Source organism: Penicilliopsis zonata (assembly GCF_001890105.1).
Source record: "Penicilliopsis zonata CBS 506.65 unplaced genomic scaffold ASPZOscaffold_1, whole genome shotgun sequence".
NCBI classification, from domain to species: Eukaryota; Fungi; Ascomycota; class Eurotiomycetes; order Eurotiales; family Aspergillaceae; genus Penicilliopsis; species Penicilliopsis zonata.
Genome location: NW_019208911.1, coordinates 2679519 through 2704568, shown reverse-complemented (window position 1 = coordinate 2704568; position 25050 = coordinate 2679519). Strand labels below are relative to the sequence as shown.

The following is a 25050-nucleotide window of genomic DNA, read 5'->3' as shown; positions in this document are numbered from 1 at the left end:
GGGAATTCGTGGAGATATATATTGGGCATAATACTACATACTACCGAACTAGTCCAGTGAAGTAGGTAGTGAATGTATTGAGTTTGAGAAATTAGTATATACAACTCCATGCATGCGATGGGGTATTCATTTTATTCCGACGCCAAAACGCCCCAATGACCTTACCAGGCCAAATCCCAGTCCAGTCCCCAGTCAAGCGTGCAAGCGCGTGCATCAAAACCAAGTGTATAAGAGCAACTTGCAGACGTAAAGTCAAGAAGAGAAGGCATAATAAAACACAGCAGGTCGAAGACCAGCTTTGAGAGGGTGGGACGGTGGGGGGATCCAAGGGAAGATCCAGGTATCAGGTATTAACATCCAGGTATCAAAAAGTATGTGGGGGGTATATCCGGGAATATGTCCAAAAAAAAAAAAAAAAAAACCGGAGTCCAGTATCCAGGTGAAAGATGGTATATGGTAGAAATAGCCAGAATAGAAGTGCTTAGCGCTTGTTTGTGTGTTGAGGTCTTTTTTTTTTTTTTTTCTTAATTCTTTTTTTTCTTTTGGGTCGTCCTCTTCTTGATGAGAAGAAACAGCGTCAATCATAATCGTGAATCGTTCTGTTTAGTAGGTGGCAACAGAAACAGGCGCAACAAGAACAGGCGTAAGAGGGACAAACTGGATAGGCTGTTCCGAAGACTGGCTGCTGGGCAGATCCGGGTGGTGGTGGCACTCTACTCCACATGCGTCCGCCTGCGGAAGACCATATGGGAGATCATCAGGGAGAAATCCCGTGGAGGAGACCGAGGCCATGCTCTCGACATCTGACAGGTCCGTGACGGAGGAGCCGTCGGAGACGGCCGAGTCAGAGAAGTCGGAGTAAGCCGACGAGGAGTCAGAGGCGTCGGATGGCAGGGCGTTAAGGGGTTCCACAGGGATCTGCAGGGGAAGTAGTAGTTGTGGTTGTTGTTGTTGGGGAAGGGGAAGAGGGGTGACGGGTGGTGCGGCTGAATTGGCCGTAGCGACGTTATTAACCCAGGGAATAGTGGTGGTGGTGGTGGTGGTGGTGAAACAGGGACATTCCAGGATCCTCAGGCGGAGCTCCGGGATGGAGATACGCTTGGCGGGGTCCAGCTCGAAGATGCGGCTCAGAATGGCCACAGCTTCGGGGGAAAGGGGCAGGATGGACTGCAGAAAGAAAGGATCCTTCATATAGGCACGGAAGGTGGAATCCTCAATGGAGGCGCGTTTCCAGGGATTGCGGCCACACGTCAGATTCACCAGGATGACACCCAGGCTCCAGACATCATTGGCGGCAGAAGCGTAGTAGGACATGGGGCGGGGGTTTGGTTGTTGGCATTCTATTCTGATTAACATAACATTATACCGAGAGAGGGGGGGGGGGGGGGGGGGGGGGGGGGGGGGAAGGGGATGGGATTACCAGGAGACATGTAAAAGGTAGAGCCGCAGCCAAAGTCCGAGGTATAAAAGTCTGTGGTGGCGAGACCGAAATCGGCCAGCTTGACGGTCATTCCCTGATCCTTGACAAGAATGTTCTCCGGCTTGAGGTCCCTGTGATAGATCCCGGTGGAATGGCAAAAGTAGACGGCATCCAGGATCTGCAGAAAGGCGCGTTTGACCAAGGGGTCATTGCCGACAAAGTGGCCCTGCTCGGTGATGGAGGAGAAGAGATCGCCCTCGGGACAGAACTCGATGACCACATAGGTGCAGTCAGCGGCGTCCATGATGCGGACGAGGGAGACGACGTTGGGGTGTTGGCTGGCCAGGTGGTGCAGCTTGATCTCCCGCTGCTGGAATTTGAGCTGGCGGGCATCGAGTCCAGTCTTGTTGAGGGCCTTGACGGCATAGGGGACGTTGGTATGGATGTCGATGGCCGTGTAGACGACACCATAGGCGCCGACGCCCAGGATACTGGTCAGTTCCAGGCGGTTGGCCAGCAACAGTCCCAAACGGTCTTCCGGGGCATAACAGCGAGGGACGGGCGGTAAGGCGGGCGGAGAGGGAGACACGGGCGGATACATGCTAACAAAACAAAACAAAACAAAACAATATGTGCAGAGAGGGAGCAGGGGTGAAAAGGTGATTCCTGGTGGTACGTATATATATATTTTTATTAATCCAGTGGCATTGGCAAGTTCCTAGGAATCCATGGGTTCGCGATCCTGTGGTGGTGTGGGTGGCCTTGGGGGGGGTCGATCCAAGTGAAGAGAGAATAGAGGACAGGTATCCTCGGTGAGAGCGATCGAACTAGAAAGGAAAAGGAGTGAAGAACAAATAAAGAATAATATAAAATAGAATAGAATAGAATAGAGTAGAATAGAATAAAAATGAGACAAAAGGGGGATGGCAAGACAAGCGTACAAGAGTAAAGGTGAAGGTGAGGTGAAGAAGGCAAGGTAAGGTGAAGGAGAAGGTGTAGGAAGAGGAGGCGGGAGTTATACTCAGGCCTCGTGGTTAAGGATCAGCCCCGGGGGGCGCGTGGAGAGAGAAGGCAATATGTATGATGCGTCGAGGCCGCAAATAGGAAAGGAGGGGAAGGCCAGCCTTGCTACCTAGTGAGTAAGTACGGAGCACTAAGTTCTACTACCTACATACAGTAACAGTACGGAGTAAGTTCTTAGTAACAGAGTAACTACTAACTACTAGGTAACTAAGGTACCTACGGTAACTAGTTGTAACTAAGGTACCTATGGTAAGTCCCCTACGGTAGGTACCTAACCTAGGTAGTAACCAGTCGACTATTCTAAGCAACGCCGTTCGAGAATCGCCCGTGCGTGGGTCCAAGGGTCCAGCAGTGCGTGGCGGCAAAACTGGCTGAGAAAGGACCAGAGGGTCACACGGGAGGTGGCTGGCAACGATTGGCCACAGCCATGCAAGCATCACCAGCCAGCCAATCCACGGCGGGAGCGCCAATGACTGTGTGACAGGTCTGAATCACCGTTGCTTCCAGGTGCAGGCGCCACTGCAGCTGACTGGCCGGGCTTACACCTACGGAGTACCGAGGTAGGTATAGCCTCGACTACAATCAGTGGTAGTGTCCACTCCCACTCGGTCTAGCCGGGGAAAGAGGAGCCTGCTAGGCGACTACCTAGTATGGACCTAGTCATGGACGGCAAGGTTCAGCCTAGTGGCCAGGCCAGGCTGACCTGCAGGCGGCTGGCCTCTGCTAAGAGGCTGCCTTCTTTTTCTCTGGCTGACAGGTGACGTGACCTCATTGTTACTCGTCGCCACTGGTTAGTACTCCATACAGTACTAATGGATGCTATGGACTAGAATCAGTATTTACTAGGTAGTAACTACTCCTAGTAATTTAGTAGTTACTAGGTAGTTTAAAATAGATGCGACATACGGTAGCACTAATTATAATTACTAGGTATCTAGATTAAGGGTCATTACTAGTATACTACTCCGTACACTGTCGACTGCAAACGGACTGAAACCAACCCGAGTCACAGATCGTATATCTCCATACAAAGTTTATCCATTCCCACTGAACTTACCTCTCAGTGGATCTCTTGTTAGTATTTATGGAGTCTTCCTTCCTCTCCACTTGCGTAAGGTCAAAGTGAGGCGACCAGGTGGGACGGCAGGGCGCACTCATTGGTCTGTGCGTGACAGCAAAGGGGCGATGCTCGATGCTCTATGCTAGTGTACTAACTAGTATGTAGGTACGGGTAGTAGACTGTAGTATGAGAGTGCCAGATATTCGTAGAATAGCGGTTACTAGATATTAGGTTATTAATGGTATAGATTAATTTACTGAATATACTCTGTAAATACTCTGTAAATACTCTTTAAATTAGTTTCTACAGAGTACTCCGTACGGATAGCCTGTCTTAAGCGCCATGCCACATGGCGCAGCAAGGGATAGGACAAAGAGATACGGAGTAGAGTATTCTAGATACTGAATTAATCAAGTTATCCTGTCTACTCACCGCCAGATAGACTCTGCTAGTCTCACTTGGGCAGTCTAGACTTTGATTCTCTGAACTTAAGCCTGCTCGGATAGTCTCATCCGATTGCCACTCACCACTGGTACCTAGGTAGTTACTTTAGTTACCTATAAGGTAGGTAGGTAGGTATCTATCTAGGTAATTAACTGCCTAGGCAAAGTACTATCAGATAGAATTGATTTTTCCACATCATACTACATATGTACTATGTAGGATTCAAACCAGATCAGCCTTAAGATGCACAGGGATAATGCGCCCTGCACGGTAGCACATGTATGGAGGACAGAGTAACTATACCACTTAGGATGTATGGAGTACATATACATGCTTGACTCGTACCTTGCCACCTCGCAGATCGTTACAGAGTACTCCTAGGAGTCAACGGAAAGATGTCTATTGTACCAACTCTCTCTCTCTCTCTCTACCTGGCCTTGGCGAGAAAAGGATGCTTCAACGCCTCGGTGGGCGTGCATCGCTTCTCCGGGTTGAGGCTGAGGCACCGGTCCAGCAGGTCCACAAACAGGGCCAGCTCCTTCGCCTCGCCATCGCTCATCCCTCGACTCCCCTTCCCGATCAGCCGCGTCTTGAGGTCCCGCGGCGGCTTCTTGAAGTCGAGCACCCGCGTCGTCAGCCGCCCCGTCACCTTATCCTCCTCCGTGCTGTGGAAGTTGAGCATCTCGTCAAAGTGCTGGTGGATCAGCGACCCCCGCCGCAGCATCTTGGGCGGGAACTTGCCCCGGCATTCCATCATCGACCGCAGCATCTGGTTGTTGTTGCGCCCCGTGAACAGGATCTTGCCTGTGTACAGCTCGAACAGCGTGCACCCGATCGACCACACGTCGATCGCGTAGTCGTACGGGATCCCCAGGATGATCTCCGGCGCCCGGTAGAACCGACTCACCAGGTACGGCGTGATCTCGTTCTCCGACGCCGGCGACGCCGAGCCCAGATCGCACACCTTCAGCACATTCCGCTGCTCGTTGACCAGCAGGTTGTCCGGCTTCAGGTCCGCATGCAGGATGTTGCACTTGCGTAGCAGGCTGAGCCCGATGAACATCTGTTGGGCGTACGCTCGGATCGCCCGCAGGTTCAGCCCGACGTCGCGTCCAAACTTCTTGAGCACCTCACGCAGGTTCATGCTGAGACTCTCAAACACCATGCACAGATGGCCCTTGTGGTCGAAATGACGCTCGAATTTGATAATGTGCCTTTTGTCGTCTGGGTCGGCCTCGTGGAGCTGCTGGAGGATCGCAATCTCCTTCAGGCCGGCCTTTTTCATCGTGTCATTCTGTCGGATGATCTTGATCGCAACGAGTTTGTTTGTCCTCGAGTCCATCGCTCGCACCACGGATGAGAACATCCCCTTGCCGAGATTCTGCTGGATATGGTACCGACCGTTGATCAATTCACCCAGCCGCACGTTGTAGTACCCCTCCGGGTCGTCCCAGTTATCCATCATGCTGATGTCAAGCTCCTGCGCCTGGGGGACTGCAGACTTGGCGGACGCATGCGCGGGTTGTGCAGACCCCTTTGTTTCCTCGGCAAACATATCGTCATCGTCTTCGGCGAACATGTCGTACGGATCCTTTGTCTGGTCCGCTGGAAGCGAGGCTGGGGGAGCGTCAGGCAGGAGAAGGTCCTGCTTCGTAGTTCGAGTCTCGTCATATGCGCTCGAAGGCAACTCGTCCACGCCGGCTCCATTCCCATGCTTTTGGTGCTCCTCTTTCATATCCATTGTAGGATCGTAATCTGCTGCAGACGGCCCATCTTTGTCGACACCATCCGCCACCTCCGTGGAATTGAACAAATCGGCATCTCCACTAACCTGGAAATCTAAGTACGATTCTGCAGAAGTCTGAGTCGGAGTCGGAGCCGGAGAGCGTGGGGAATCTACAGAAAAGCAATCAGTTGACTGGAATTTGAGAGAGTACAATTTGATTCTTTTTTTTTTTTTGGTTTGGCGTACCTGTGGCGGCTTCAACGGGTATATTCACGTCTGTACTAGGCGTGGAAGAGTCGGTAACTGTGCCGATATTCAACGCTTGTAGACGCAGCGGTGTAGCCTGGCCTCTGTACTTGGCCCTGATGGCTTCACGTCGTTTTCGGCGAGCTTCGAGTTGCGCCGCCTCATCAAGCGGCTCGATCGGTTGTTGCTCATTTGTACTAAAAAAAATCAAGAAAGAAAAAAGTAGCCAGAATCAGCAAAATATACACTCATTTCGGGCAGATGGGATATTTGCTTCGCCTACCTGTCTAATGCACGAGAATCGGCGTCAGACGAAGCCTGCTGCACCTGGTGGTCTCTAGTTTCAGCATTGCGCTTATAATCTTGAGCGACGGTTGGAGTGCTTCCTCGCTCGCTCACTGACTGTTCAGGTGTGGAAGACCTGCGTCGCCTCATGCCACGAGAGGCAGGGCCTTCTTCGCTCCTCTGCTCTTGTTCGTCATCACCCGCATATCTCTTGGGCTTCCTGACCTCATGGTACGGCGAGCGACTCCGCGTGCGCGGATGCTTCTCCCTTCGCCGGTCGTAATCGTCGCTATAGCGCAGACTGCCGGTGTAAGTTTCCTCACGATCGTAATCATAGTAAGGCCTTGCTCGCCTACGCGGACCGCCACGATCATAGTCGTCTCGATCATCGTACCGGGGACCGGGGCGTCGAGACCCGTACCATCCATATCTGTCGTCATGCTCATCGTCGCGCCGGCGCTTGTGATTCCTAGAGTCTCGATAGGGGGAACGGGATCGGGTTTTTGACCTGTGCCGGCGGGGCGACCTGCTATTCCGTGACGCTGGCGATCTGGGCGCAGATGATGCTGTGCTGTCTCTGGTGTGACGGTCAACCTTGCTGCCTTCAAGAGGAGGTTGCGACGTAGTTGCCTTCGTCTCTGATCCCGATTCGACGATCTCACCCTCCGAAGGAGTTGACGGAGACCTCGACACACGCGACACCATCGTCACAAAAAAAAAACACACCAAGGTATCCAAATAGAGAGAGGTCCTTCTTGTAGGAGCTTCAGAGTTGGGGAAAAAACGATGCTCGGTTAGCAAGAGCTTCAAACACGGTTTGCGTTGGGGGCTGTATAAAGAAAGTCCAACCGGCTAGAGATGCCTGCCCTTTGCTCCAAGGCCTCAGTTATCACTACCGTCTCAAATGCATATACTCCGTTTATCCTAATCACAATGGAGGACGAGGAAAGACACCTGCGGCGTTGGGGTAGAAGACGTTGTACGTTGGGCAGTCCAGGCGGTGACTTCCGAGGTCTAGCGCTAAGCTTTATATGGAATAGTTTAGAACGATGGAACAATACCAAACAGTGGTATCTATAGTGAAGAGGAAGAGTTATTTTTATCTACTTGTAGTTATAGCAGATAAGTGGTATGCAAAGAACATTAGAGTAAATTACTATATAGCCAGATCCTCCACTCGAATGAGCCCGCAACCCATACCAGCGCAAGCCCAGCCGGCGCAGATCTGGCTGGGATTCCAAGCCAGCGAGGTGATGTGGGTGCCTTCTTCGAAGATAGTGACGACCGAGGTTCCGTTAATCAGTTTCCGCTCCCCCAGCGTATTCCGGAGGAGACTGATGTTGTCCGCTTTGAATCCGTCCTGGAACCGACTGACGCCAGAGTCGTCATCACCTTCATGCCCCGGCACCCATTCATGGGCGAACCATGTCTGTTGCCACTGTTTCTCTTTCGGATGCAACAGCCTTCGTAGCGGGTTAGTGGCCATGACGGACCCGCCAGTGCACCCCAACAAGGCAGATGGATGCCAGGAGCTACATGGCGCCATTGCGGAGATGGTGCTCGGTAGCCGTGCGACTGCAGAGGTTGTAAAGAAGCGTCTCATCGCAAGAAGTCTTGCAAAATCGTTCTCATCGCTAGAAAAGAACGACTGAAGAAAAGGAGAATACGAAATGTGTGATGAACCGATTCGCATTCGAGTTGTTTGAACCATGTCCACCTGATGATCGAGAATCGATGTCAAACAGGTATCTCCATCCATGGAGGTAGTCCCTAACAGGTGAGGATGAGTAGGGTAGGCAGGGGCGATGTTCAGAATGTAGGTCGAATGGAACTGGCGGTACACATAGGGAGCCGGATGGGACGTCGATTTTTGAGACGCAGCAATACTCCAGACAGCCACAAATCCGTTGGCGCAGCCGACAGCAATGTCGCTCGGGGACAACCATGCGACGCAAGTACAAACAGTCGATGGGGGCTTGGCGGTAAACATAGGAGACGCAACTTTGTCTAAAGGAAAAACGGTGTCAGTAGAGAGACAGAATGTCATGGTTTTATAGGAGTCAGTCTTACAGAATTCAGAGCCTCGAGGATCCCGACTAACTTTGATATCCAAGACTCTTACACTCCCATCTCCCCAAATGCCTGCCAAAAGTCCAACATTCTTTGAAACATCTTCATCATCTTCCTCTCGCGGTTCTCGCGCCATCGGACACCATGCTATCCGCCTGACGTCACCCCAGTCGGTGCATAGTGTCAATCGCAGTCGAGGTTCAAAGTTCATATCAATAGTCTTTGTGAGAGAGCCGTCATCTTTGGCCTTGAATGCCCAAATCTGCAAAGCAGCAGGATCTGGCAGAGATGGCGAAAATGCGGGAGCCGCTTTAGACTCCGACGTTGTCGAGTGATTTATCCTTTGTTCTCTAGACACCGGGGTCACAACCGCTAAAAACTGAGTCAGGCCGTTCTGGTTTGGAACCCACGCTGAACACTGGACTTTGCTTCCTAGATTCAAAATCCAGCCCTCGCGTATCTTTCTCTCAGCTACAGGGGTACTCCCTGTCCCGCCGACTTTTGAAGACGATTTCCTGGACTTGCTTTCCACCCGAGGGCCAGACTTTTTCGCCTGAGGCTGTCTTGCCCCCCACGCATCACCGAAGTTTAGACTCTCGTGTTGCCCTAATCGGAAAACACGCTGCTCATCAGCCGGTCCAATGATGACTGTATGCTTTTGCGCTTTAGGTGGAGGCAGGTAAGCCTGTCGAGCTTCCCCTTCGGCGATGGTCTCCAGGCGTTGTCTCTTGCTCGGTCTGCCATTATCTAGATCCTGGTAGTACCAGTCCCAGGCCCGCGTGCTGTCGGTCTTCCACTCTTCGCGGCCAAGGCCGAAGGTCAGACCGTATCCGTAATCTGGGAGAGATTTGGCCTCATTCAGCGATGCTCGTGATGGGAATCCAGAATCGATTCCTCGAAACCACCGATCCCGCGAGTATACGATCGCTAGCAGATCCCGCTGATCCGTCCCAAACGTCACCCTGAGGTGGATTGGCTTGGCGGCATGTTCCATAGGGTTTAGAATCCCCCGCGAATGGGTATCTGTTCCTGCCAGTACAATTGCCCTATCCGGATTCCTTTTCTTGTGATATCTAGAGGTCGAGATGGAAGGCTTCCCCCCGTTCTCAATCATATCGTCATTATCATCATCATCAGTAGCGTCAGAATCTGAACCAGGGGCATCCCCTTCGTCGCTGACTTCATCGGGACTATTGTACTCGTCGTCGTCGTCACGTTCCACAGCGACGAAGTCATTATCCGACGAACTATCCACCTGTAGCGCCTTCTTCTTCCCCTTCTGTTTCTTCGTTTCAGAAGCTGACAAGTATGCCGAATCCGACTCTCCTCCGCTTATCCCTGCATCCAGGAATGGATCCTCGGAATACTTGGTCCTGACGTTGCTAAGACGTCCAGATCTGCGCACAGGTGCCATATTAAACTTACTACCTAGGTAGTAAGCAATGGAGGAATCTTGGCGCGGATTCAGCAATCATCAAAAAACAGAATCAAGGCATGGCCTTTTCCAACACAGATTTACTCGAATCAGAGCTCATCCACAGAGGTTGTTTCCTCTGCAACGTCCTCGCAATTGTTCTGCTTGTCGAACTCCAGTCCAGGAAAACCAGCAGCTTGGCGGCAACCAGCGGCAGAACGGCGTGTAAATTACATACGGATCAAGTATGAAACGAACTCGACATGATATCAAAACCAGGATAAATATAAGATAAATATATTAACTAGCATCTAGCACCTGAGGCATCTAGTACTCGAAGAATCATTCCTACAGCCATCGGTCAGCAAATAGATCAGATGGTGACTTAGGTACCTAACCTGAACATGGGCAGCAACCATTCCATGTATGTATTGTAATGGTGCCATGCTCTGGTGGGGTTGTTCTTAAGGGGCTCCGTCATATGATAAACACTATGAACGACCTCTTTAAATTGACAACTGGTGGAAGGGTTTACTGTTGTTAATCTACTTATCACTCTCCCTCGAGTTCTATAGGCGACAGTTTACATCTATTGAACTGTGCGACATGTCTTCCAAGTCACATTCCGGGGTCCTCCATCAATATGTATGTACAGGATTTGGACATCAACTATATATATGAAGCTATGCTGTTTTTGACTGATAAGAAAAGAAGAAGACTGATGAGAAATCATGTTCATGTCTGCTAGGCCCCTAAGCTAGTCGCGTTTGAGTTCGCTTCATCTTCTTCGGACGCGAAGAAACCAAACAGTCTTCTCTTCATCGGAGGTCTGACGGATGGGCTCTGTACGGTTCCGTACGTGGAGCATCTCGCCAAGGCGCTGGAGGATACGGACTGGTCTGTTTTTTCGGTGCTCTTGTCAACCTCTTATAAAGGATGGGGTGTCGGAAGCTTAGACAAGGACATTGAAGAGATCGCCAAGTGTGTTCGGTTTGTGCGCGACTACAAAGCCGAGTCGGAGTTGGAGTCGGAGCCGGGCAAGGTCGTGATAATGGGCCACTCCACCGGCAGCCAGGACGTTCTCCATTATCTGTGTTCTGAGAACCCAACACCGTACAGAGCCTCGGGACCCAAAGATAAGCTCGAGCATGTGATACGCCCAGAGGTGGACGGGGCGATCCTTCAAGCCCCTGTCTCCGATAGAGAAGCCCTCATGCGCTCGATTCGAAATGGTACAGCCACCTGCACACCAGGCCAAGTCGCCGGTGATTACGGCCTGCTCGTGGATTTTGCGAGGAGGCAACCGTTCACTCCCGACGGCATCAATGCAGTGCTCCCCTTGAACATGACAGCCAAGCTGGGCTTTCCAGAAGATACCCCTCTGAGCAGCCGGAGATTTTTCAGCCTGGCTAGTCCTGACAGTCCACAAAAACCGTCCGAGGACGATCTTTTCAGTTCCGATTTGACTGACGAACGGCTGCAAAGGACGTTCGGAGCAATCGCCAAACGTGACTTGTTACGGTCGAAACTCCTGGTGTTGTATTCGGGCAAAGACGAACATGTCCCCGACTGGGTGGACAAAGAGGCACTCCTGCAGAGATGGGAGAGCGCGTCAGGAGACAAATGGGATGGTGAAGGAAGTGGTGTTATTGCAGACGCGAACCACAACGTTTCCGGAGAGGGAGAAGCCCCGACTCAAGAGCTTGTCGACAAAGTCATTGAGTATCTGGCTCGTATTTAGGCGGGCTTGGGCAAGACAACTACCACTGGCCTTTTTCTCCTCATTACCTATGACAACGCATGGATTTTTTTTGATGTAAGTCGCTGCCTTGGGATATGACAGACTCCTCTCGGGAATTCTTTTTTCAACATACTATACATAATAGATGGCACAGAAAATCCAAAATCAAGGGAATTTAAAACCAGCAGGCTAAAAGAAAGAGGTGATCCGGTGGGTAGGGGGAGGGTATAACAGAAAACCATAAGGGAGAAAGGGGCACTCTCGGCATCCGGGTGGGCAAACATGCCTCTCCCGACCTAGCCGAGCTTCGTCCTAAGAGAAACATGACAAAAAGAGGTGGAAGGAGAGTGGAATATGGAAGAGAAATAATTAGACCTTTAGCCATAACGTAAGAACACCCTTGAGGTATTCGACAATTTCACTCCCCCCGAGTTTACTTTCGCCATAGAGGCGGTCCACAAAGGTGATGGGACATTCTTCGACCTTGTAGCCCATGGCCTTGGCACGCACCATCATTTCCATTTGGAAGCTGTAGCCCTTGCTTTGGGTGCTGCCGATGACCTTTTCGAGAACGCTCTTCTTGTAGAGGCGGAAGCTTCCCGTCAGGTCGCTCACACCCGGCATCAGCATGACGTCCGCGATCAGGTTGGCGGTGCGCGAAGTGAACTTGCGGAACAAATCCCAGCCGTAGACACCGCCCTTGACGTTATCGCGGTTGGCATATCTGGTCCCGGTGACGATATCGGCGTCCGACTCCTTCTGGATTCTGATCATTTCGGGGATGAACTTCGGGTGGTGACTGAAGTCGGCGTCCATGATGATCACGAAATTGCCAGTCGCAAACTGCAGGCCGTGGACGTAAGCCGTACCAAGACCGAGCTTGCCTGCGCGTGGTTTGAGAATGATGTGGTCGGATCCCCACACCTTCTGCAGCTGTTTCGCGACCTCGAGAGTACCGTCTGGGGATCCATCGTCAACGATAATCACTTCCCAGTTCAGGTTGCTAGAGTTCGACAATGCATTATCAGTATAAACTTCTTCTTTCACACTCTAAAATACACATAACTGAACAACGAACGCACTTCTCTCGGAACATCTTCTCCAGCAACCAGCAGATGATAGGGAGGTTTTTCCGTTCATTGTATGTAGGCAGAATGACTGTGTACTTGTTCTGGGCGCCCATGGTGAATATGAAGCAAGAAGAATATTAATTATCAAGAGGTAGAAATAAACAGGGGCAAGGAAAATCCGTCCAGGGGTTCGAACAAAGTAAAAAGCGAGCGACTGCGATGTTGACTGCCGGAACACGAAGGCCAACTTGCCAGATCCGGTGAGAACGAAACACGTACGGATTCGGCGGTTCACCGCCTTTGATTCCGCTTTTGATATCCAAAGTACTTTCTTTAGGTACCAGCTATCAGGTACCTCCGTACCGATGCATTACTTACTCGTTGGCATTATATACAAGCAATTCTTAGCTGTATTCCCTTTAGCATTCGAGTTTCAACGCTTGAAGTCTATCCTGGTCGAGAGTGCAATAAAATATATGTCACGTGATCTTTCGCCCAGAAAAGGGTTGGTGCTTAGATCGTAGGGCTTCTACTCCGTAGTAGAGCTTCTATGGAGTAGCTCTTGGTAACTGGATACTGCCCAAGTCACTAAGATCTGGAGGATCTGATATTGAAGGAATACCATCTTGAGTGGTTCCGCATGGCTTGCTTGAATAAGGCAGGTATCTGGTCACTCGCCCACTATGGCTCTTGAGAGTACTTGAAGCCTGGAATCCCGAGATTCGAGCTCTCCCTTTCTCCTACGCAGCACTTCCTCTGAGGGAGTCACGGTAACCCCTTTGAAACAGCAGTAGTGGCAATCTCCATGACTTGAGGTCATCGTTGATGATCGGCAACTGCAACGGCCATGCAAATGACGCCACAGCGGGAAGAGTGGAGCACCAGCCACACCTGGGCTGTTGTTTTGAGGCTGAGTCATTATTGCGACAGCAACAGACAAAACTTTTGCGTGATGCAATTCAATTCTCCTCGGTACTCTACTCTACACAGCAAATGGTGAAGCCTAAATCAGTGGACTCACGACTCAGCCTACTTCTATTTATTACAGTGGAAACCATTGTTAAGGGTTGGCTAGATATGGTTTGCTGAAATTGGTGTGGCTGGGCTTGATCCCAGCCTCCTGAGAATCGCCACTGTTGGTGAGGCTGGTCAAAGATCTGAATATATCCAGTGTTTCTATTTTCTCCCTACAGAATGCACGTACTACAGAGTGCACGACTGAAGGACTTATTTAGGACTTTGACTCTCAATCTACCTGCTACCGTCCAGAGTGCATAAGACTCATTTCAAGTCCTGCATCGCCTTCAGACCAATATTTTGTTTATCTGAACTAGTCTTATCCATTGACCTGACCATGCGTTTCTCTACTGCTGCCGCAGTCTTCGTGTTGTCCAGCCTGGGCGCCTCTTATGCTGCTCCCCTCGTCCACAGCAGCTCTCTTGTGCGACGAGCGGCGCCCTCATACGCAGTTGTGAACGTCGGTGGTGCCGAGACCAAGCCCACACCAGTTGTCGAGACCACCACCGTCAAGGCTACCGTCACGCAGTCGCCCATAACGATCACCGTGGACGTTACGGAGACGGCAACTGCAACTGCAACCCCCACCATCACATCTTCTCCAGTGTCTTCACGTGTGCCCTTTTGGGGTTCAAGTGCTGCAGCTCATCCTTCAGCCAGCGGGTTCCCAGGAGACGAGCAGCCTCATGCTTTCCGCCGCGATACGAGGAATACCTCAGCTCCTTTGTCTGCCCACAGCCTCGTTCATCCAGATCAAAAGGCCGCTGCTCAGTCATCAAGGTATCCTTTGAAGGCGAGGCCGACTGCCTAGACAATAGGAGACCCGAGTCGGCATACCGGCTGTTTCTGCTCTGCGATTTAACGTCACGATACATGACAATCATGACCCTCTTTCCTCCCTTATTTTTGCTACTGTTCAGATGCCATTGTACATTGACTGGGGGTCTACTTTTGACTTGGATATTTGGTTTTCGTGTACACATCTTTGCCCTCTTGTTCATGATGATTTCTACTATGGGTGTTTCGGAATAGACTGGACGACACGACATACTAATGAATTATTAGACTGATGAATTGAATGGATTGAATGGATTGAATGATTTGAGTTGGATATTCTAGTTCTGGTATATTTCGGTAGTTTCGCTTCCCTGCATAAAAAGCAATATTACCTCCCCCTGCAAGTATCCACGTAGCATCATATCGCAGAAATCATTAATTCACCCAGGCATTCAACAAGTATAAAAGCAGAAAAAGCAATAACTATCGTTCTTGAATCTCAATCTATCTTATCGCTATCAATTGCCCAAGAGGCTCAGGGCGGTGACACCGGTTTTAGTGCCCGGCGCTGCCTCAAGGACAAGCCACGAGAGCGATTGCCTGAACGACATCATTGTTTCTCTTTGCGCGCCCTCTGCTCCAAGGCCTTTCAGCAGCCCGAATTCCTTGCTGATTGACATTCTCCCTTCAAACAATCTCTCCCTCCTTGTAAACTACCCCGTCTCCCCGTGTTCCAGGTGTGGAGATCTCCTGATCCGCCGGCAGACCGTCTCTCCGCGCCTCTCCGCGCCCCTCCCCCCTCGTCCACACCCAACCCGGTCTACGAGATGGCCGCTCCAATGGCTGGCGCCGAGGACCAGAACCGCCTGCTCGAAGAGGCACTGGGGGTCGTGCGACAACAGTCGGTGATGATGCGAAAATGTCTCGAGACGCCAGGGAAATTAATGGATGCGCTCAAGTGCGGGTAAGTGTGTTTTTGTTTCCAGGCAGCCACTCTCTCTATACCACGGCCCGATTCTCTTTGCTAACCACAACATATTGGGTTTAGGTCGACATTGGTCTCCGAGCTGCGCACGCCCAGCTTGGGCCCGAAGCAATATTACGAATTGTACATGGCGGTGTTTGATGCGCTGCGACATCTCTCCGTCTACCTCAAAGAGAACCACCCGGTCAACCATCTGGCGGACCTGTATGAGCTCGTCCAGTATGCCGGAAACATCGTGCCTCGACTGTACTTGATGATCACGGTGGGCACGGTCTATATGTCCGTCGAGGATGCCCCCGTCAAGGAGATTATGAAGGATATGATGGAGATGAGCCGTGGCGTGCAACACCCAATCCGCGGCCTGTTCTTACGATACTACCTCTCCGGACAGGCAAGAGATTACCTGCCTACGGGGACGGGCGATGGACCGGAAGGCAACCTGCAGGATTCGATCAACTTCGTTCTGACCAATTTCGTGGAAATGAACAAGCTCTGGGTCCGGCTGCAGCACCAGGGTCCGTCGCGGGAACGGGAACGCAGAATGCAGGAGAGACGCGAGCTGGAGCTACTCGTCGGCAGCAACGTCGTCCGCCTCAGCCAATTGGTCGATCTGGAGGCGTATAAGTCGGGCATCCTGCAGGCCTTGTTGGAGCAGGTGGTGCAGTGTCGCGATATTCTGGCACAGGAATACCTTCTGGAAGGTAAGCTAACCAGTCTTACCACTTTTTTTCTTTTTTCATATTGGGTTTGAGATGTTGACCCGTTCGTGGCAGTCATCACCAAGGTCTTCCCGGATGAGTTCCACCTTCATACCCTGGACCTGTTGCTCTCTGCGATCGCGCGCCTCAACCCTTATGTGGACCTGAAGAAGATCGTGATCGGGCTCATGGATCGCCTGTCGTCGTATGCTGCGCGAGATACCGAGGCGACACTTGATCCAGACACGAAAAGGCAGAATGAAGATGAAGCCGTCTCCAAGTTACTCCAGGATCTGGAAATCTCTAACAAGGCCTCGCCCAAGCCTGAGGCTCCCCGTGAGGGTGAAGCGGGTGCCACCCAGGAAAATGGTGTAGAGGAACAGGCAAAAGACAGCGAAGAGCGTCCTCATGAGCCGAACACCGAACAGGCACCGAACGGGAGCGCCCCGGGAACCAAGCCCGGCATCCCCTCCGATGTCAAATTATACGACATCTTCTACGAGCAGGTCGTCAATCTGATCAAGACCCGCGGGCTGCCAATCCAGGATATCATGGCGCTACTCGTCTCTCTTGTCAACCTTGCATTGTAAGACCGACGGCCGGTTCGTCTCTTGATTTCTCAAGCTAACAGGCTCATCTAGGAACATTTACCCTCAAAAGTTAGAATATGTGGACCAAATCCTCGACTTCGCCTCGCAGAAGACTGCCGAGTACACCGACCATGCCGATCTCCATTCCGCTCCTGCTCAACAAAACCTTCTTCATCTGCTCGTTGCGCCTCTGCGATCCTATGTTTCGATCTTCACGGCCCTCGCCTTGCCGCATTATATCCCCTTGCTCAGCACGCAGTCCTACCCCACGCGACGATCCGTCGCCGGCGAGGTGATCCGTAGCATTCTCAAGAACAGGACCCAGATCGCCACTGCCGAGCACCTGGATCGTGTCTTGCTCACGGTCAAGGTCCTGATCAAGGAAGGCGTGCAACAGGCCGTCGGCTACCCCGGGCTGCAGTCCCAGCGGAGAGGGGGAGAAACTGACGAGACGATCGAAGAGCAGGGGTGGCTTGCGCGATTGGTTCATCTAATTCGAGGGACCGACAATGACACGCAACTCAAGGTAAGGGGATAACAAGGCCAACTGCTTCTAGAAAAAACTAGATGGAAAACTAATATATGCCTTCGATGGTAGCTACTGCAAGCAACGCGAAAGGCTTACGCGGAGGGCAACGAACGAATCCGCTATACCACGCCAGCCATCATCACGGCGTCTCTCCAGTTGGCCCGCCGGTTGAAGTCTCGCGAGCACTACGAGGATAACTGGCAGGCCCAGTCATCGGCGCTCTACCGCTTCATGCACCAGTGCGTCAGCAACCTGTACCAACGGGTGAACCCCGGGTGCGCCGATCTGGCCCTGCGTCTCTTCGTCATGTGCGGCGAGGTCGCCGACCAGACGGGCTTCGAGGAGTTCAGCTACGAGTTCTTTGCACAGGCATTCACCATCTACGAGGACGCGATTAGCGACTCGCGCGCCCAGTTCCAGGCCGTCTGCATCATTGCCGGCGCCCTACACGGCACGCGCGGCTTCTCCAAGGAGAACTACGACACCCTCATCACCAAGGCCGCCCTGCACGGAAGCAAACTGCTCAAGAAACCCGACCAGTGCCGTGCTGTGTACCTGGCAAGCCATCTGTGGTGGGTGATCGAGAACCCGCACCGGGGGGAAGAAGACGCGAAAAATGTAAGCTACACTTTTTCTTTTCCTACAAGAGAACTCTTCTTGCTAATCCCATTCAGCTTTACCGCGACGGCAAACGCGTACTAGAATGCCTGCAGCGTGCTCTCCGCGTGGCGGATGCGTGCATGGACACGGCGGTGTCGGTGGAGCTGTTTGTCGAGATCCTGAACCGCTACGTCTACTACTTTGACCAGCAGAACGAGACGGTGACGACCAAGTATCTCAACGGCCTGATCGAGCTGATCCATTCGAACCTGCAGACAAACCAGGACGAGCCGAACCCAAGCCTGGAGAACCCTAAGCGCCATTTCCAGCGCACACTCGAGTATATCCGCTCGAGGGAATATGAAGGGGTTGTCACTGATCCGAGGCAGTAACGCTTTTTTTTTTCCCCCCTCCTCTCTTAGCTTTGCTTTTTGTCTTCCTTGACTGCCTATACTATGTTTTCCTTTTTTGATTGAATGTACAAGAGAGTTTTCTTTATTATACAAAGTTCACATAAAAAATAATCTTGTAGACACTGTGTAGTTAGTACTTATATAGGAAACTGGTACTGTGAACCCTCTACATAACTAATCTACTTATGATGATGGTGTATAAAAAAAAGAAAGAGGAAAAGGAATATGTTACTCAATCACAAGGATAAGGTATTTCTCCAGAGATCGCTGCATAGAGGTTTGCACATAACTCATACATGATAGAAAAAGCGTGAGACTCGAGAGCAAGCCAAGAAAATGCGGGTTACACATACGTGGGTGAGCATGAACATGACGCTTTGAGAAAAAAGAAGGAGAAGTAGTAGAGTAGAAGAGGAGACGAAGAAGAAAAAGAAGAAGAAGAAGAAGAAGAAGAAGAAGAAGAAGAAGAAGAGAATTCATCCAAGACGTATGCAACACGATTAATCACACTTTAAAAGAGTCAAGTCGTATTGTAGAGATCGGTGAGACAGACGGCCACAACTTTTTAAAAACCTGTCGGGGGTGAGGAGAACTGCCGTAGTACTGAAGACATCCCGATCCCGCCAAAGGCAGGCAAGCTGTTGCTCGGGATGGGACTACCGATCTCGCCCGGGACAATGCTGCCGCGGTGATGGCCTGGGGTGGCGCTGTTGCTGTCCGGCTCGAACTTGACGAACTTGCCCTCGTCTGCGTCGTCGCGGACTAGGAACGACCCCCCGCCGTTCTGCGGGTTGCCCTCTGTGTCGCAGATGTCCAGCATCTCTTTGAGGGAGATGGCCGGCTCGTTCGACGGCCGCAGCTGCTCTACTTGCCGGAGCACCAGGTTGGCGTCGTGGAAGTGACCGCCCGCAGAGCTTGTCTTGCCGGGACTCATGGTGTTGAGCTGCTTGCAGGCCTGAATGACCAGTAGTCGGATGGCAACTGGCCGGGATGTGTGAGCACGGTGGTGACCTGAGGTTCCGAACGCATTGTTCGACCAGCCGCCGCCTGATCGGTCAGTGTGATTCTTCTTCCGAATTCAGAGTATACTGGTTATTTTGACTCACCACTTGACCCTCCCCACGTCGGGGCACCGGGAAACGCAGGGCTTCCAAAGGGAATCTGCATCCCCCAGGTGGCCCCCCCTACGCCAGGACTGATCGAGAAGTTTGGAGGTTTTGGTACCACTTTCAACTGTTAGAAAAACAAGACTAATCCAAATGGTCTCTTCCAAGCGAGATAGGACTTACCACCCAGTGGGTCTGTGAATAGCGAAGGGCCTCCAAAACTGGCTCGCGTTGGTCCGTGGAAAGGCTCCGCAACAGTGGCGCCTGGTAACGACTGTGACAGGCTCGATGGAGCCGGAATGTCGGTATCGTCAAGAAGCGCGCTGCTACCCAGATGCGCACTCAGATCATCCACATCTCGCTGCGTTGCGTGGCCGTTTTCCTTGTGCTGCTGGTCTTGCGCGCTGCTTGATGGTCGTTTGATGGGGCTTGGGCGGGAGATAGGGAATGGTTGAGCGTGCGACTGGAGGGGAGATCGTTCAAATGAGCTCGAAGGTTGTCTGGAATGCACACCCGGCTGAGCGGAGAACGCTCCCGATATCGCTTGTTGCCCATGGAAAGGGAGTCCCTGGCCGGGTTCGAGAGGAAATCCCCCCCGACCAGAGGGTATAGGGCGAGCGCCGTTCATTCCCGGGGGTATCGGGATTCCATTCGGCGCGGGAAATCCCCGGTACTGGTTCACCAAAGGCCCCGTGTGCGGCGGGTACATCGGCAGGTCATGACCCATCGGCGGTGGCCGAGGGACCATTCCCGAGAGCCCGGGAGGATTCGACGGGAGCCCATTGATGGCTGGGAATCCATGAGGATGCATACGCCCCGCAGCTCCTAGCGGTGATAACGGCGCCGAGGGTTGTGGGTGATATAGGATCGGCTGCTGGGCTGCGGCACCCTTGAGAGACGTCACACTCGAAGTGCCTGATGACTGCGACAGCGGGACGGAGCGCGGAGAGATGGATAGCTGCGATGGTTCGGTGCTCCCCGGTTGAGACCGGGGTGACGACGTGTGTGAACCGTGCTGGGAGTGCTGGCGCGGTCGAACCGGGGTAGAGGCCTTTGCGACGATAGGAGTAGCAACCTGGAAGTGAGGCGACGGGGCGTGCTGTAGCCCGGACGGGATGGGGACAGGCCCCGGATTCGAGGTGCGTTTGGCGATCGCTGTTGGAACCAGCTGGGGTGCAACATGGGGGGGGTCCCGTTTATCCCGGTCCTTCGATCCTTGCTCGGCCTTGTCCTTCTTCTTCGCCTGTTGTTCCTCTCGTGCTCTCCGCTCCCGGTCCTCCTTGGCCTTCTTTTCCCGCGACTCTCGTTCCTCTCGCTCCTTTCGTCGGGCCTCCTCGCGGCGTTTCCTCTCCTGCTCTTTCTGTTCGCGTTGCTTTCGCTCCGCTTCGGCTTGCCGGTCCCTCTCTTCTTTGAGCCGGCGTTGCTTCTCGGCCTCTTTGCGAGCCCGTTCCTCTTCCTGTGCCTTCTTCTCGGCCTCCTTTTTCTTTCGCTGTTCTTCGCGCTTTCGTCTCTGCTCTTCCAGTTTCTTCTCTTGCTCAGCCTTGGCTGCCGCTTCTTCTGCCGCCTTCTCGGCCTCCCGCCGGGCCTTCTCCTCCTCCTTGGCTTGCCGCTGGATCTTTTTCTTGTCCTTCTTCTTCTGTGCTTCGCGGGCTTTCTTGGCTGAACGCTGCTCGTTTCGCGTTTGCTCTTCCATGAGCTCTTCGATCAGCTTCTGCTGCCGTTGTTCCGCAACTTTTTCGCGATACGCCGTTAATACCCTTTGTTCGAACATTCGAGCCGCAAATATCTGGAACATCCGGCGCCCTTCTTCCATGCGCTGTTCCTCGGTCATCGCATCCTAACAATTGGTCAGCACAGGGGTCGAGAGAGAGAAAAAGAAAACAATAAATCGGCGGTATCTGGAGCAGACCATTTCATCATCTTCATACTCTTCCTCTTCTTGACTATCGTAGTCATCGTCTTCTTCTTCTTCCTCCTCATCGTCGTAGTCATCTTCGTCGAGGGGACCGTGATTATGACCTGCATGGAGAGATTGATGTGCCGCGACCATACCGTACTGAGTGTCTTCCTCGCGTTGCATTCGACGTTCGGCCAACTGTTCCATCATATCGATGAAATGTTTCCCATCGTTTTTGAGTAGATCGTCTGCCACTGTGAGAATACCGTCTGGGGGAGAGAGAGAGAGGCCGTTAGCCATATAGCAAAAACTCGGGGGGGGGAAGAAGGCTCTGTCCGTACCTTTTACCGTCAAACTGTTTCCGAACGCGAAGAAGTCTGCACGAGCAGCGCGGGTTTCCTCGTCTTCGACACCATCGTCACTATATGCGTCATTCTCTTCTCCCTCTATTCCTTCCTCTCCTTCTCCTTCTCCTTCTTCTTCTTCTTCCTCCTCCTCCTCTTCTTCTTCCTCTTCTTCTTCCTCCTCCTCTTCTTCATCTTCGTCGTACTCTTCCTCAAGATCACCCTCCTCCTCCTCGGGTAACTCCTGGACGCGTCCACGAGAAGGATGGAATTGTGCTTGTGTTCGGGTGTAGAGTCCGGGCGAACGCAGAGAATGCTGGTATAGCCGTGGCGGCGGGACGATTGGGGAGCCCTTATCGAAGACGCCTTGGTTCGTATTTGCGTACTGTTCGAGCTCTTCGTAGTACGCGTCATACAAGACCTCCAGCTCTTCTTCGATGGCGGTGCGCTTCCGGCCACAGACCGTGCAGCTGCACGAATGTTTCTGCTGTTCCTTCATCTTCTTCAGCACCGCATCCTTTTCTACCTTGACTAGCTGTCTCCGTTCATCTTCACCCAGCTCGAGCCAGAACGTTTTGATATTTTCCCGTTCCTCTTGCGTCGACGTATTCCAGATGCTGCGGTCCTTTGTCGACTTTGGGGCCGATCGGGGAGCGACATGTGGAGGGGGGGCAGCGTGCGGCAGCGTATGGGACAAGGAGAGTGATGGTGTTGAGAGGGGGGTTGAGCCTTCTTCCGGCAGCGTCTGCGAGCCCGAGCGACCCTTTTTCCCTCTCTTCTTCTTAGACTTCTTGCCCGTGGGTGGCTGGGATGACGCCGCTAACCCGTGATGCGCGTGATCGCCGTCGTAGTATCCGTCACCATTTACCTGATGGTCAGGTTCCGCGTCCTCATAGTCATCGGGCTCCTCGTCCACATCGTAACCGGCGGCAGGCCGCCCGTTTTGTTGGGCCACGTCCGAGGTCATGTACCCGCTGTGAACCTGCGGCGGCGGCGGCGGCGGTTGCTGCTGCTGCTCCGCCGCCAGGCGAGCAGCCTGCTTCTGCCTCCGCTTCTGCTTCTTCCGGTTGACCGAGACGGGTGGGGGAGAGGCTTGCCCGTTAGTTAGATGTGCCGGAGTAGTGGTGGTGGGCGTTGCGCGCTCCGCCTTTGCGGCGGCGGGCGTCGCCCTAGGAACATGAGAGGGAGCCATCTGGAGAGTAAGGAGCGGGGAAGGTGGTATTTCGTCGTCCTCGCAGAGAGGATTTCCGGATTTCCGCTACTGAGGGCACGAATATAAGATGTAAGCATTAGCAGAGAAGAAGCTCGGAAGCGAGAAGAGGGAACAAACAGCGGAGAAGGATCACCAACCACTGGCGGAACGAGAGGGAGGGGGAGTCACAAAGACGCAAGGCCGGACCAATGATAAAAGCCACAGGCCGGCAGACAAAGCGATCCTCGCAGCAGGACACGCACAGAAGCCCAAAAGAACCGGGAAATGTGCTGCTCGTGTCGGTCGGCGAGCGGTGGGAGAGGAATTCGGCGATGGAGGGGGGTGGGTTTCCGGGAGGTGAAAAAGCCCCAAGGCGGGAGACGCCCGCGGACGCGGAACAGGCACAGGCTGTGAGGCAGGCCCAAACGACACGCACTGGGAAGCCTGGGAGGAGGGGGCAGCCGGCAAGGCGAGCGAGACGCACGGCGGGAGGCTCTTCGGTCGCGGGCTTCTCTGGGCAGGGCAGCGGACGCCGGACGGTCTGGCGATGGCAGGAGGATGGTGGATCGTGCCTGGGCGGTTGTTCGTCCTGCTGGCCCTGGCTGCACCAGGATAGCCGCCGGAAGCGAGCGATGGGGCCTGTTTGGCCCAGCAGGAGGCACGAGAGGAATCGTCTAGGGGGAGAGAAGGGTCTGGCTAGCTCTTCATGACTCCAGATCTACTGTCTACAGTGTCTCGTCGCTTCCCCGTCGACGTGGACGTGGTGGAGGTGCCATATTCAAATCTCCTCGCGGCTCCCCTCGTATCGCGGCACAGTCCCTCCGTGGACGCCTGAGACAAAGTCCTCAGCCGTAGTGCTGCCGACAAACACCCGTCGTTGTCGTAATCGTCATTTAATCTCTCTCTCTCTCTCTCTCTCTCTCTCTTTTTTTTTTTTTTCCTTCGCTCTCGCTCCCTCTATCTTCCATCCTCTTCCCGTTCCTGGTTATTCTTCGTCTTACCGCGTCTCGCCCTGGCTGTTGCTGTTGCTCCTCCTCCGCCGCGCCGTGTGTTTCGCCCCTGTTGTTCCCTCGCTGCCGCCGCTCACACCACGCGGTTTTCGTTGATCGACCAGTGTTTAACTACGCATCGATTCGGTGTTTGTCGAGACTCTTGAGGCAACTATTCTACTGGCTGTAAACAGAGACAGGACGAAAGAAAAGGAAAATCCAAAATTCAAGGGGAGAGCCCGCCAGAGGGGTTAAAACGTCTTGTCTCCGCCCGCTGCTGCCTAACCCGGGGTTCCTCAACGAGCTGTGAAGCTGTGTCTGTCTGTTTCGATAAGCTATTCGATAAATCCAGGCTGTCGGTGAGAATGGCGCAACAACAGGTTGACAATGTGATGAAGAGGTACGTCGCCCCGGTGCTGGCGTGGGTGCGAGATGGATGATGCTACTTGTCAAACGGGCACGCTGACTCCGGTTTCTCTCGCCTGCTAGGAAATTGGTGATCATCGGCGATGGTGCTTGTGGCAAGACCAGTCTGCTCAGTGTCTTCACTCTCGGATACTTTCCCACTGTGAGTTGATCGACGACCTTGAATGATGGTGGTGGTGGTGGACCTTTGCTAACGTCTTATTAGCATTACGTCAGTCTTTTTTTTCTTCTTCATCTCCGCTACCTCACGTGTGCGAGTATCGAATTGATAATGTGAGATACAGGTCCCGACGGTTTTCGAAAACTATGTGACGGATTGCCGAGTCGACGGGCGGTCGGTGCAGTTGGCGCTGTGGGATACTGCTGGACAGGAAGACTACGAACGCTTGCGTCCGCTGGCATATTCAAAAGCGCACGTCATCTTGATTGGCTTTGCCGTGGACACGCCCGACTCGTTAGAGAACGTCAAACATAAGGTGAGCGGGCATCCTGGCAACTGTATACACGCGCTTTGTTGCTGAAGACAATTTAGTGGATCGAGGAGGCGAATGAACGTTGTCCCGGTGTTCCCATCATCCTCGTCGGGCTGAAAAAGGATCTCCGTGAAGACCCTCTTGCGGTGGAGGAGATGCGCAAGAAGTCGCTGCGCTTCGTCACGTCCAAAGAAGGAAGCGAAATTGGGGCGCAGATCGGCGCCCGGAAGTATCTCGAATGCTCTTCGCTGACGGGCGAAGGGGTCGACGACGTCTTCGAGGCGGCGACCCGTGCTGCTCTCCTCACATTCGAAAAACGCAAAAGCTCATGCTGTGTTGTCTTATAACGGACTCGACACCCCCCCCCCCTGTATCATCCATATCGACAAGCTCTCTCCTAACTGTTTCGCAATGTCCGGTTGGGGGAAATTTTGATTTGACAAATCTTGCATCAGCGGCGTTTGGAGGTTTTTTTTTTTTTTTCTTTTTCTTTTTTTTCTATCTATCCCTTGTTG

The 25050-nt window shown here is 52.8% G+C and overlaps 9 protein-coding genes across 9 annotated transcripts; 4 read left to right on the top strand and 5 right to left on the bottom strand.

Moving 5' to 3' along the window:
• Nucleotides 1-322: 322 nt before the first annotated feature.
• On the bottom strand, nt 323-2407 carry ASPZODRAFT_156372 (hypothetical protein). Its single transcript, XM_022726266.1, has 2 exons — nt 1421-2407; nt 323-1340 (listed from the first exon to the last, which is right to left on the bottom strand). The coding sequence occupies exons 1-2, from the start codon at nt 2019-2021 to the stop codon at nt 604-606; spliced, it is 1338 nt and encodes a 445-aa protein (XP_022586014.1). The 5' UTR covers nt 2022-2407; the 3' UTR covers nt 323-603.
• A 1967-nt stretch (nt 2408-4374) lies between these two features.
• ASPZODRAFT_57508 (hypothetical protein) lies at nt 4375-6909 on the bottom strand (the record flags this gene model as incomplete). Its single annotated transcript, XM_022728688.1, has 3 exons — nt 4375-5865; nt 5936-6116; nt 6203-6909. 3 exons carry the CDS (start codon nt 6907-6909, stop codon nt 4375-4377), a joined length of 2379 nt encoding a protein of 792 aa, XP_022586013.1.
• A 421-nt stretch (nt 6910-7330) lies between these two features.
• Nucleotides 7331-9831, bottom strand: ASPZODRAFT_127584 (hypothetical protein). Its single transcript, XM_022721790.1, has 2 exons — nt 8275-9831; nt 7331-8211 (listed from the first exon to the last, which is right to left on the bottom strand). Exons 1-2 carry the CDS (start codon nt 9686-9688, stop codon nt 7361-7363), a joined length of 2265 nt encoding a protein of 754 aa, XP_022586012.1. The 5' UTR covers nt 9689-9831; the 3' UTR covers nt 7331-7360.
• Nucleotides 9832-9963: 132 nt separating this feature from the next.
• Nucleotides 9964-11614, top strand: ASPZODRAFT_399542 (hypothetical protein). The gene is made up of 3 exons (XM_022728311.1): nt 9964-10333; nt 10437-11315; nt 11370-11614. Exons 1-3 carry the CDS (start codon nt 10295-10297, stop codon nt 11427-11429), a joined length of 978 nt encoding a protein of 325 aa, XP_022586011.1. The 5' UTR covers nt 9964-10294; the 3' UTR covers nt 11430-11614.
• A 184-nt stretch (nt 11615-11798) lies between these two features.
• Nucleotides 11799-12612, bottom strand: ASPZODRAFT_148768 (hypothetical protein; the record flags this gene model as incomplete). Its single annotated transcript, XM_022725414.1, has 2 exons — nt 11799-12432; nt 12512-12612. 2 exons carry the CDS (start codon nt 12610-12612, stop codon nt 11799-11801), a joined length of 735 nt encoding a protein of 244 aa, XP_022586010.1.
• Nucleotides 12613-13468: 856 nt separating this feature from the next.
• On the top strand, nt 13469-14695 carry ASPZODRAFT_127580 (hypothetical protein). Its single transcript, XM_022721789.1, has one exon. It carries the CDS (start codon nt 13854-13856, stop codon nt 14325-14327), a length of 474 nt encoding a protein of 157 aa, XP_022586009.1. The 5' UTR covers nt 13469-13853; the 3' UTR covers nt 14328-14695.
• A 209-nt stretch (nt 14696-14904) lies between these two features.
• ASPZODRAFT_127578 (hypothetical protein) lies at nt 14905-18269 on the top strand. The gene is made up of 6 exons (XM_022721788.1): nt 14905-15257; nt 15342-15979; nt 16052-16562; nt 16618-17092; nt 17165-17713; nt 17770-18269. Exons 1-6 carry the CDS (start codon nt 15121-15123, stop codon nt 18085-18087), a joined length of 2628 nt encoding a protein of 875 aa, XP_022586008.1. The 5' UTR covers nt 14905-15120; the 3' UTR covers nt 18088-18269.
• On the bottom strand, nt 18219-22834 carry ASPZODRAFT_399195 (hypothetical protein). The gene is made up of 6 exons (XM_022728310.1): nt 22806-22834; nt 21453-22716; nt 21124-21380; nt 19398-21051; nt 19215-19334; nt 18219-19155 (listed from the first exon to the last, which is right to left on the bottom strand). Exons 2-6 carry the CDS (start codon nt 22645-22647, stop codon nt 18674-18676), a joined length of 3708 nt encoding a protein of 1235 aa, XP_022586007.1. The 5' UTR covers nt 22648-22716; nt 22806-22834; the 3' UTR covers nt 18219-18673.
• A 739-nt stretch (nt 22835-23573) lies between these two features.
• On the top strand, nt 23574-25033 carry ASPZODRAFT_127575 (hypothetical protein). The gene is made up of 5 exons (XM_022721787.1): nt 23574-24036; nt 24126-24204; nt 24268-24273; nt 24347-24538; nt 24595-25033. Exons 1-5 carry the CDS (start codon nt 24002-24004, stop codon nt 24880-24882), a joined length of 600 nt encoding a protein of 199 aa, XP_022586006.1. The 5' UTR covers nt 23574-24001; the 3' UTR covers nt 24883-25033.
• Nucleotides 25034-25050: the final 17 nt, after the last annotated feature.

What these genes read in the sequence shown, in the direction of transcription:
- ASPZODRAFT_156372 (XM_022726266.1), bottom strand. Translation starts at nt 2,021, where the DNA reads ATGTATCCGCCCGTGTCTCCCTCTCCGCCCGCCTTACCGCCCGTCCCT. An exon ending in TACCTTTTACATGTCTCCTG is followed by an intron (nt 1,341 to 1,420) that starts GTAATCCCATCC and finishes TAATCAGAATAG; the next exon opens with AATGCCAACAACCAAACCCC.
- ASPZODRAFT_127584 (XM_022721790.1), bottom strand. Translation starts at nt 9,688, where the DNA reads ATGGCACCTGTGCGCAGATCTGGACGTCTTAGCAACGTCAGGACCAAG. An exon ending in TCCTCGAGGCTCTGAATTCT is followed by an intron (nt 8,212 to 8,274) that starts GTAAGACTGACT and finishes TTTTTCCTTTAG; the next exon opens with ACAAAGTTGCGTCTCCTATG.
- ASPZODRAFT_399542 (XM_022728311.1), top strand. Translation starts at nt 10,295, where the DNA reads ATGTCTTCCAAGTCACATTCCGGGGTCCTCCATCAATAT. An exon ending in CCGGGGTCCTCCATCAATAT is followed by an intron (nt 10,334 to 10,436) that starts GTATGTACAGGA and finishes CATGTCTGCTAG; the next exon opens with GCCCCTAAGCTAGTCGCGTT. An exon ending in GCGCGTCAGGAGACAAATGG is followed by an intron (nt 11,316 to 11,369) that starts GATGGTGAAGGA and finishes GTTTCCGGAGAG; the next exon opens with GGAGAAGCCCCGACTCAAGA.
- ASPZODRAFT_127580 (XM_022721789.1), top strand. Translation starts at nt 13,854, where the DNA reads ATGCGTTTCTCTACTGCTGCCGCAGTCTTCGTGTTGTCCAGCCTGGGC.
- ASPZODRAFT_127578 (XM_022721788.1), top strand. Translation starts at nt 15,121, where the DNA reads ATGGCCGCTCCAATGGCTGGCGCCGAGGACCAGAACCGCCTGCTCGAA. An exon ending in ATGGATGCGCTCAAGTGCGG is followed by an intron (nt 15,258 to 15,341) that starts GTAAGTGTGTTT and finishes TATTGGGTTTAG; the next exon opens with GTCGACATTGGTCTCCGAGC. An exon ending in GGGAAGAAGACGCGAAAAAT is followed by an intron (nt 17,714 to 17,769) that starts GTAAGCTACACT and finishes AATCCCATTCAG; the next exon opens with CTTTACCGCGACGGCAAACG.
- ASPZODRAFT_399195 (XM_022728310.1), bottom strand. Translation starts at nt 22,647, where the DNA reads ATGGCTCCCTCTCATGTTCCTAGGGCGACGCCCGCCGCCGCAAAGGCG. An exon ending in AAACAGTTTGACGGTAAAAG is followed by an intron (nt 21,381 to 21,452) that starts GTACGGACAGAG and finishes TCTCTCCCCCAG; the next exon opens with ACGGTATTCTCACAGTGGCA. An exon ending in AGTATGAAGATGATGAAATG is followed by an intron (nt 21,052 to 21,123) that starts GTCTGCTCCAGA and finishes ACCAATTGTTAG; the next exon opens with GATGCGATGACCGAGGAACA.
- ASPZODRAFT_127575 (XM_022721787.1), top strand. Translation starts at nt 24,002, where the DNA reads ATGGCGCAACAACAGGTTGACAATGTGATGAAGAG. An exon ending in GTTGACAATGTGATGAAGAG is followed by an intron (nt 24,037 to 24,125) that starts GTACGTCGCCCC and finishes CTCGCCTGCTAG; the next exon opens with GAAATTGGTGATCATCGGCG. An exon ending in TAGAGAACGTCAAACATAAG is followed by an intron (nt 24,539 to 24,594) that starts GTGAGCGGGCAT and finishes AAGACAATTTAG; the next exon opens with TGGATCGAGGAGGCGAATGA.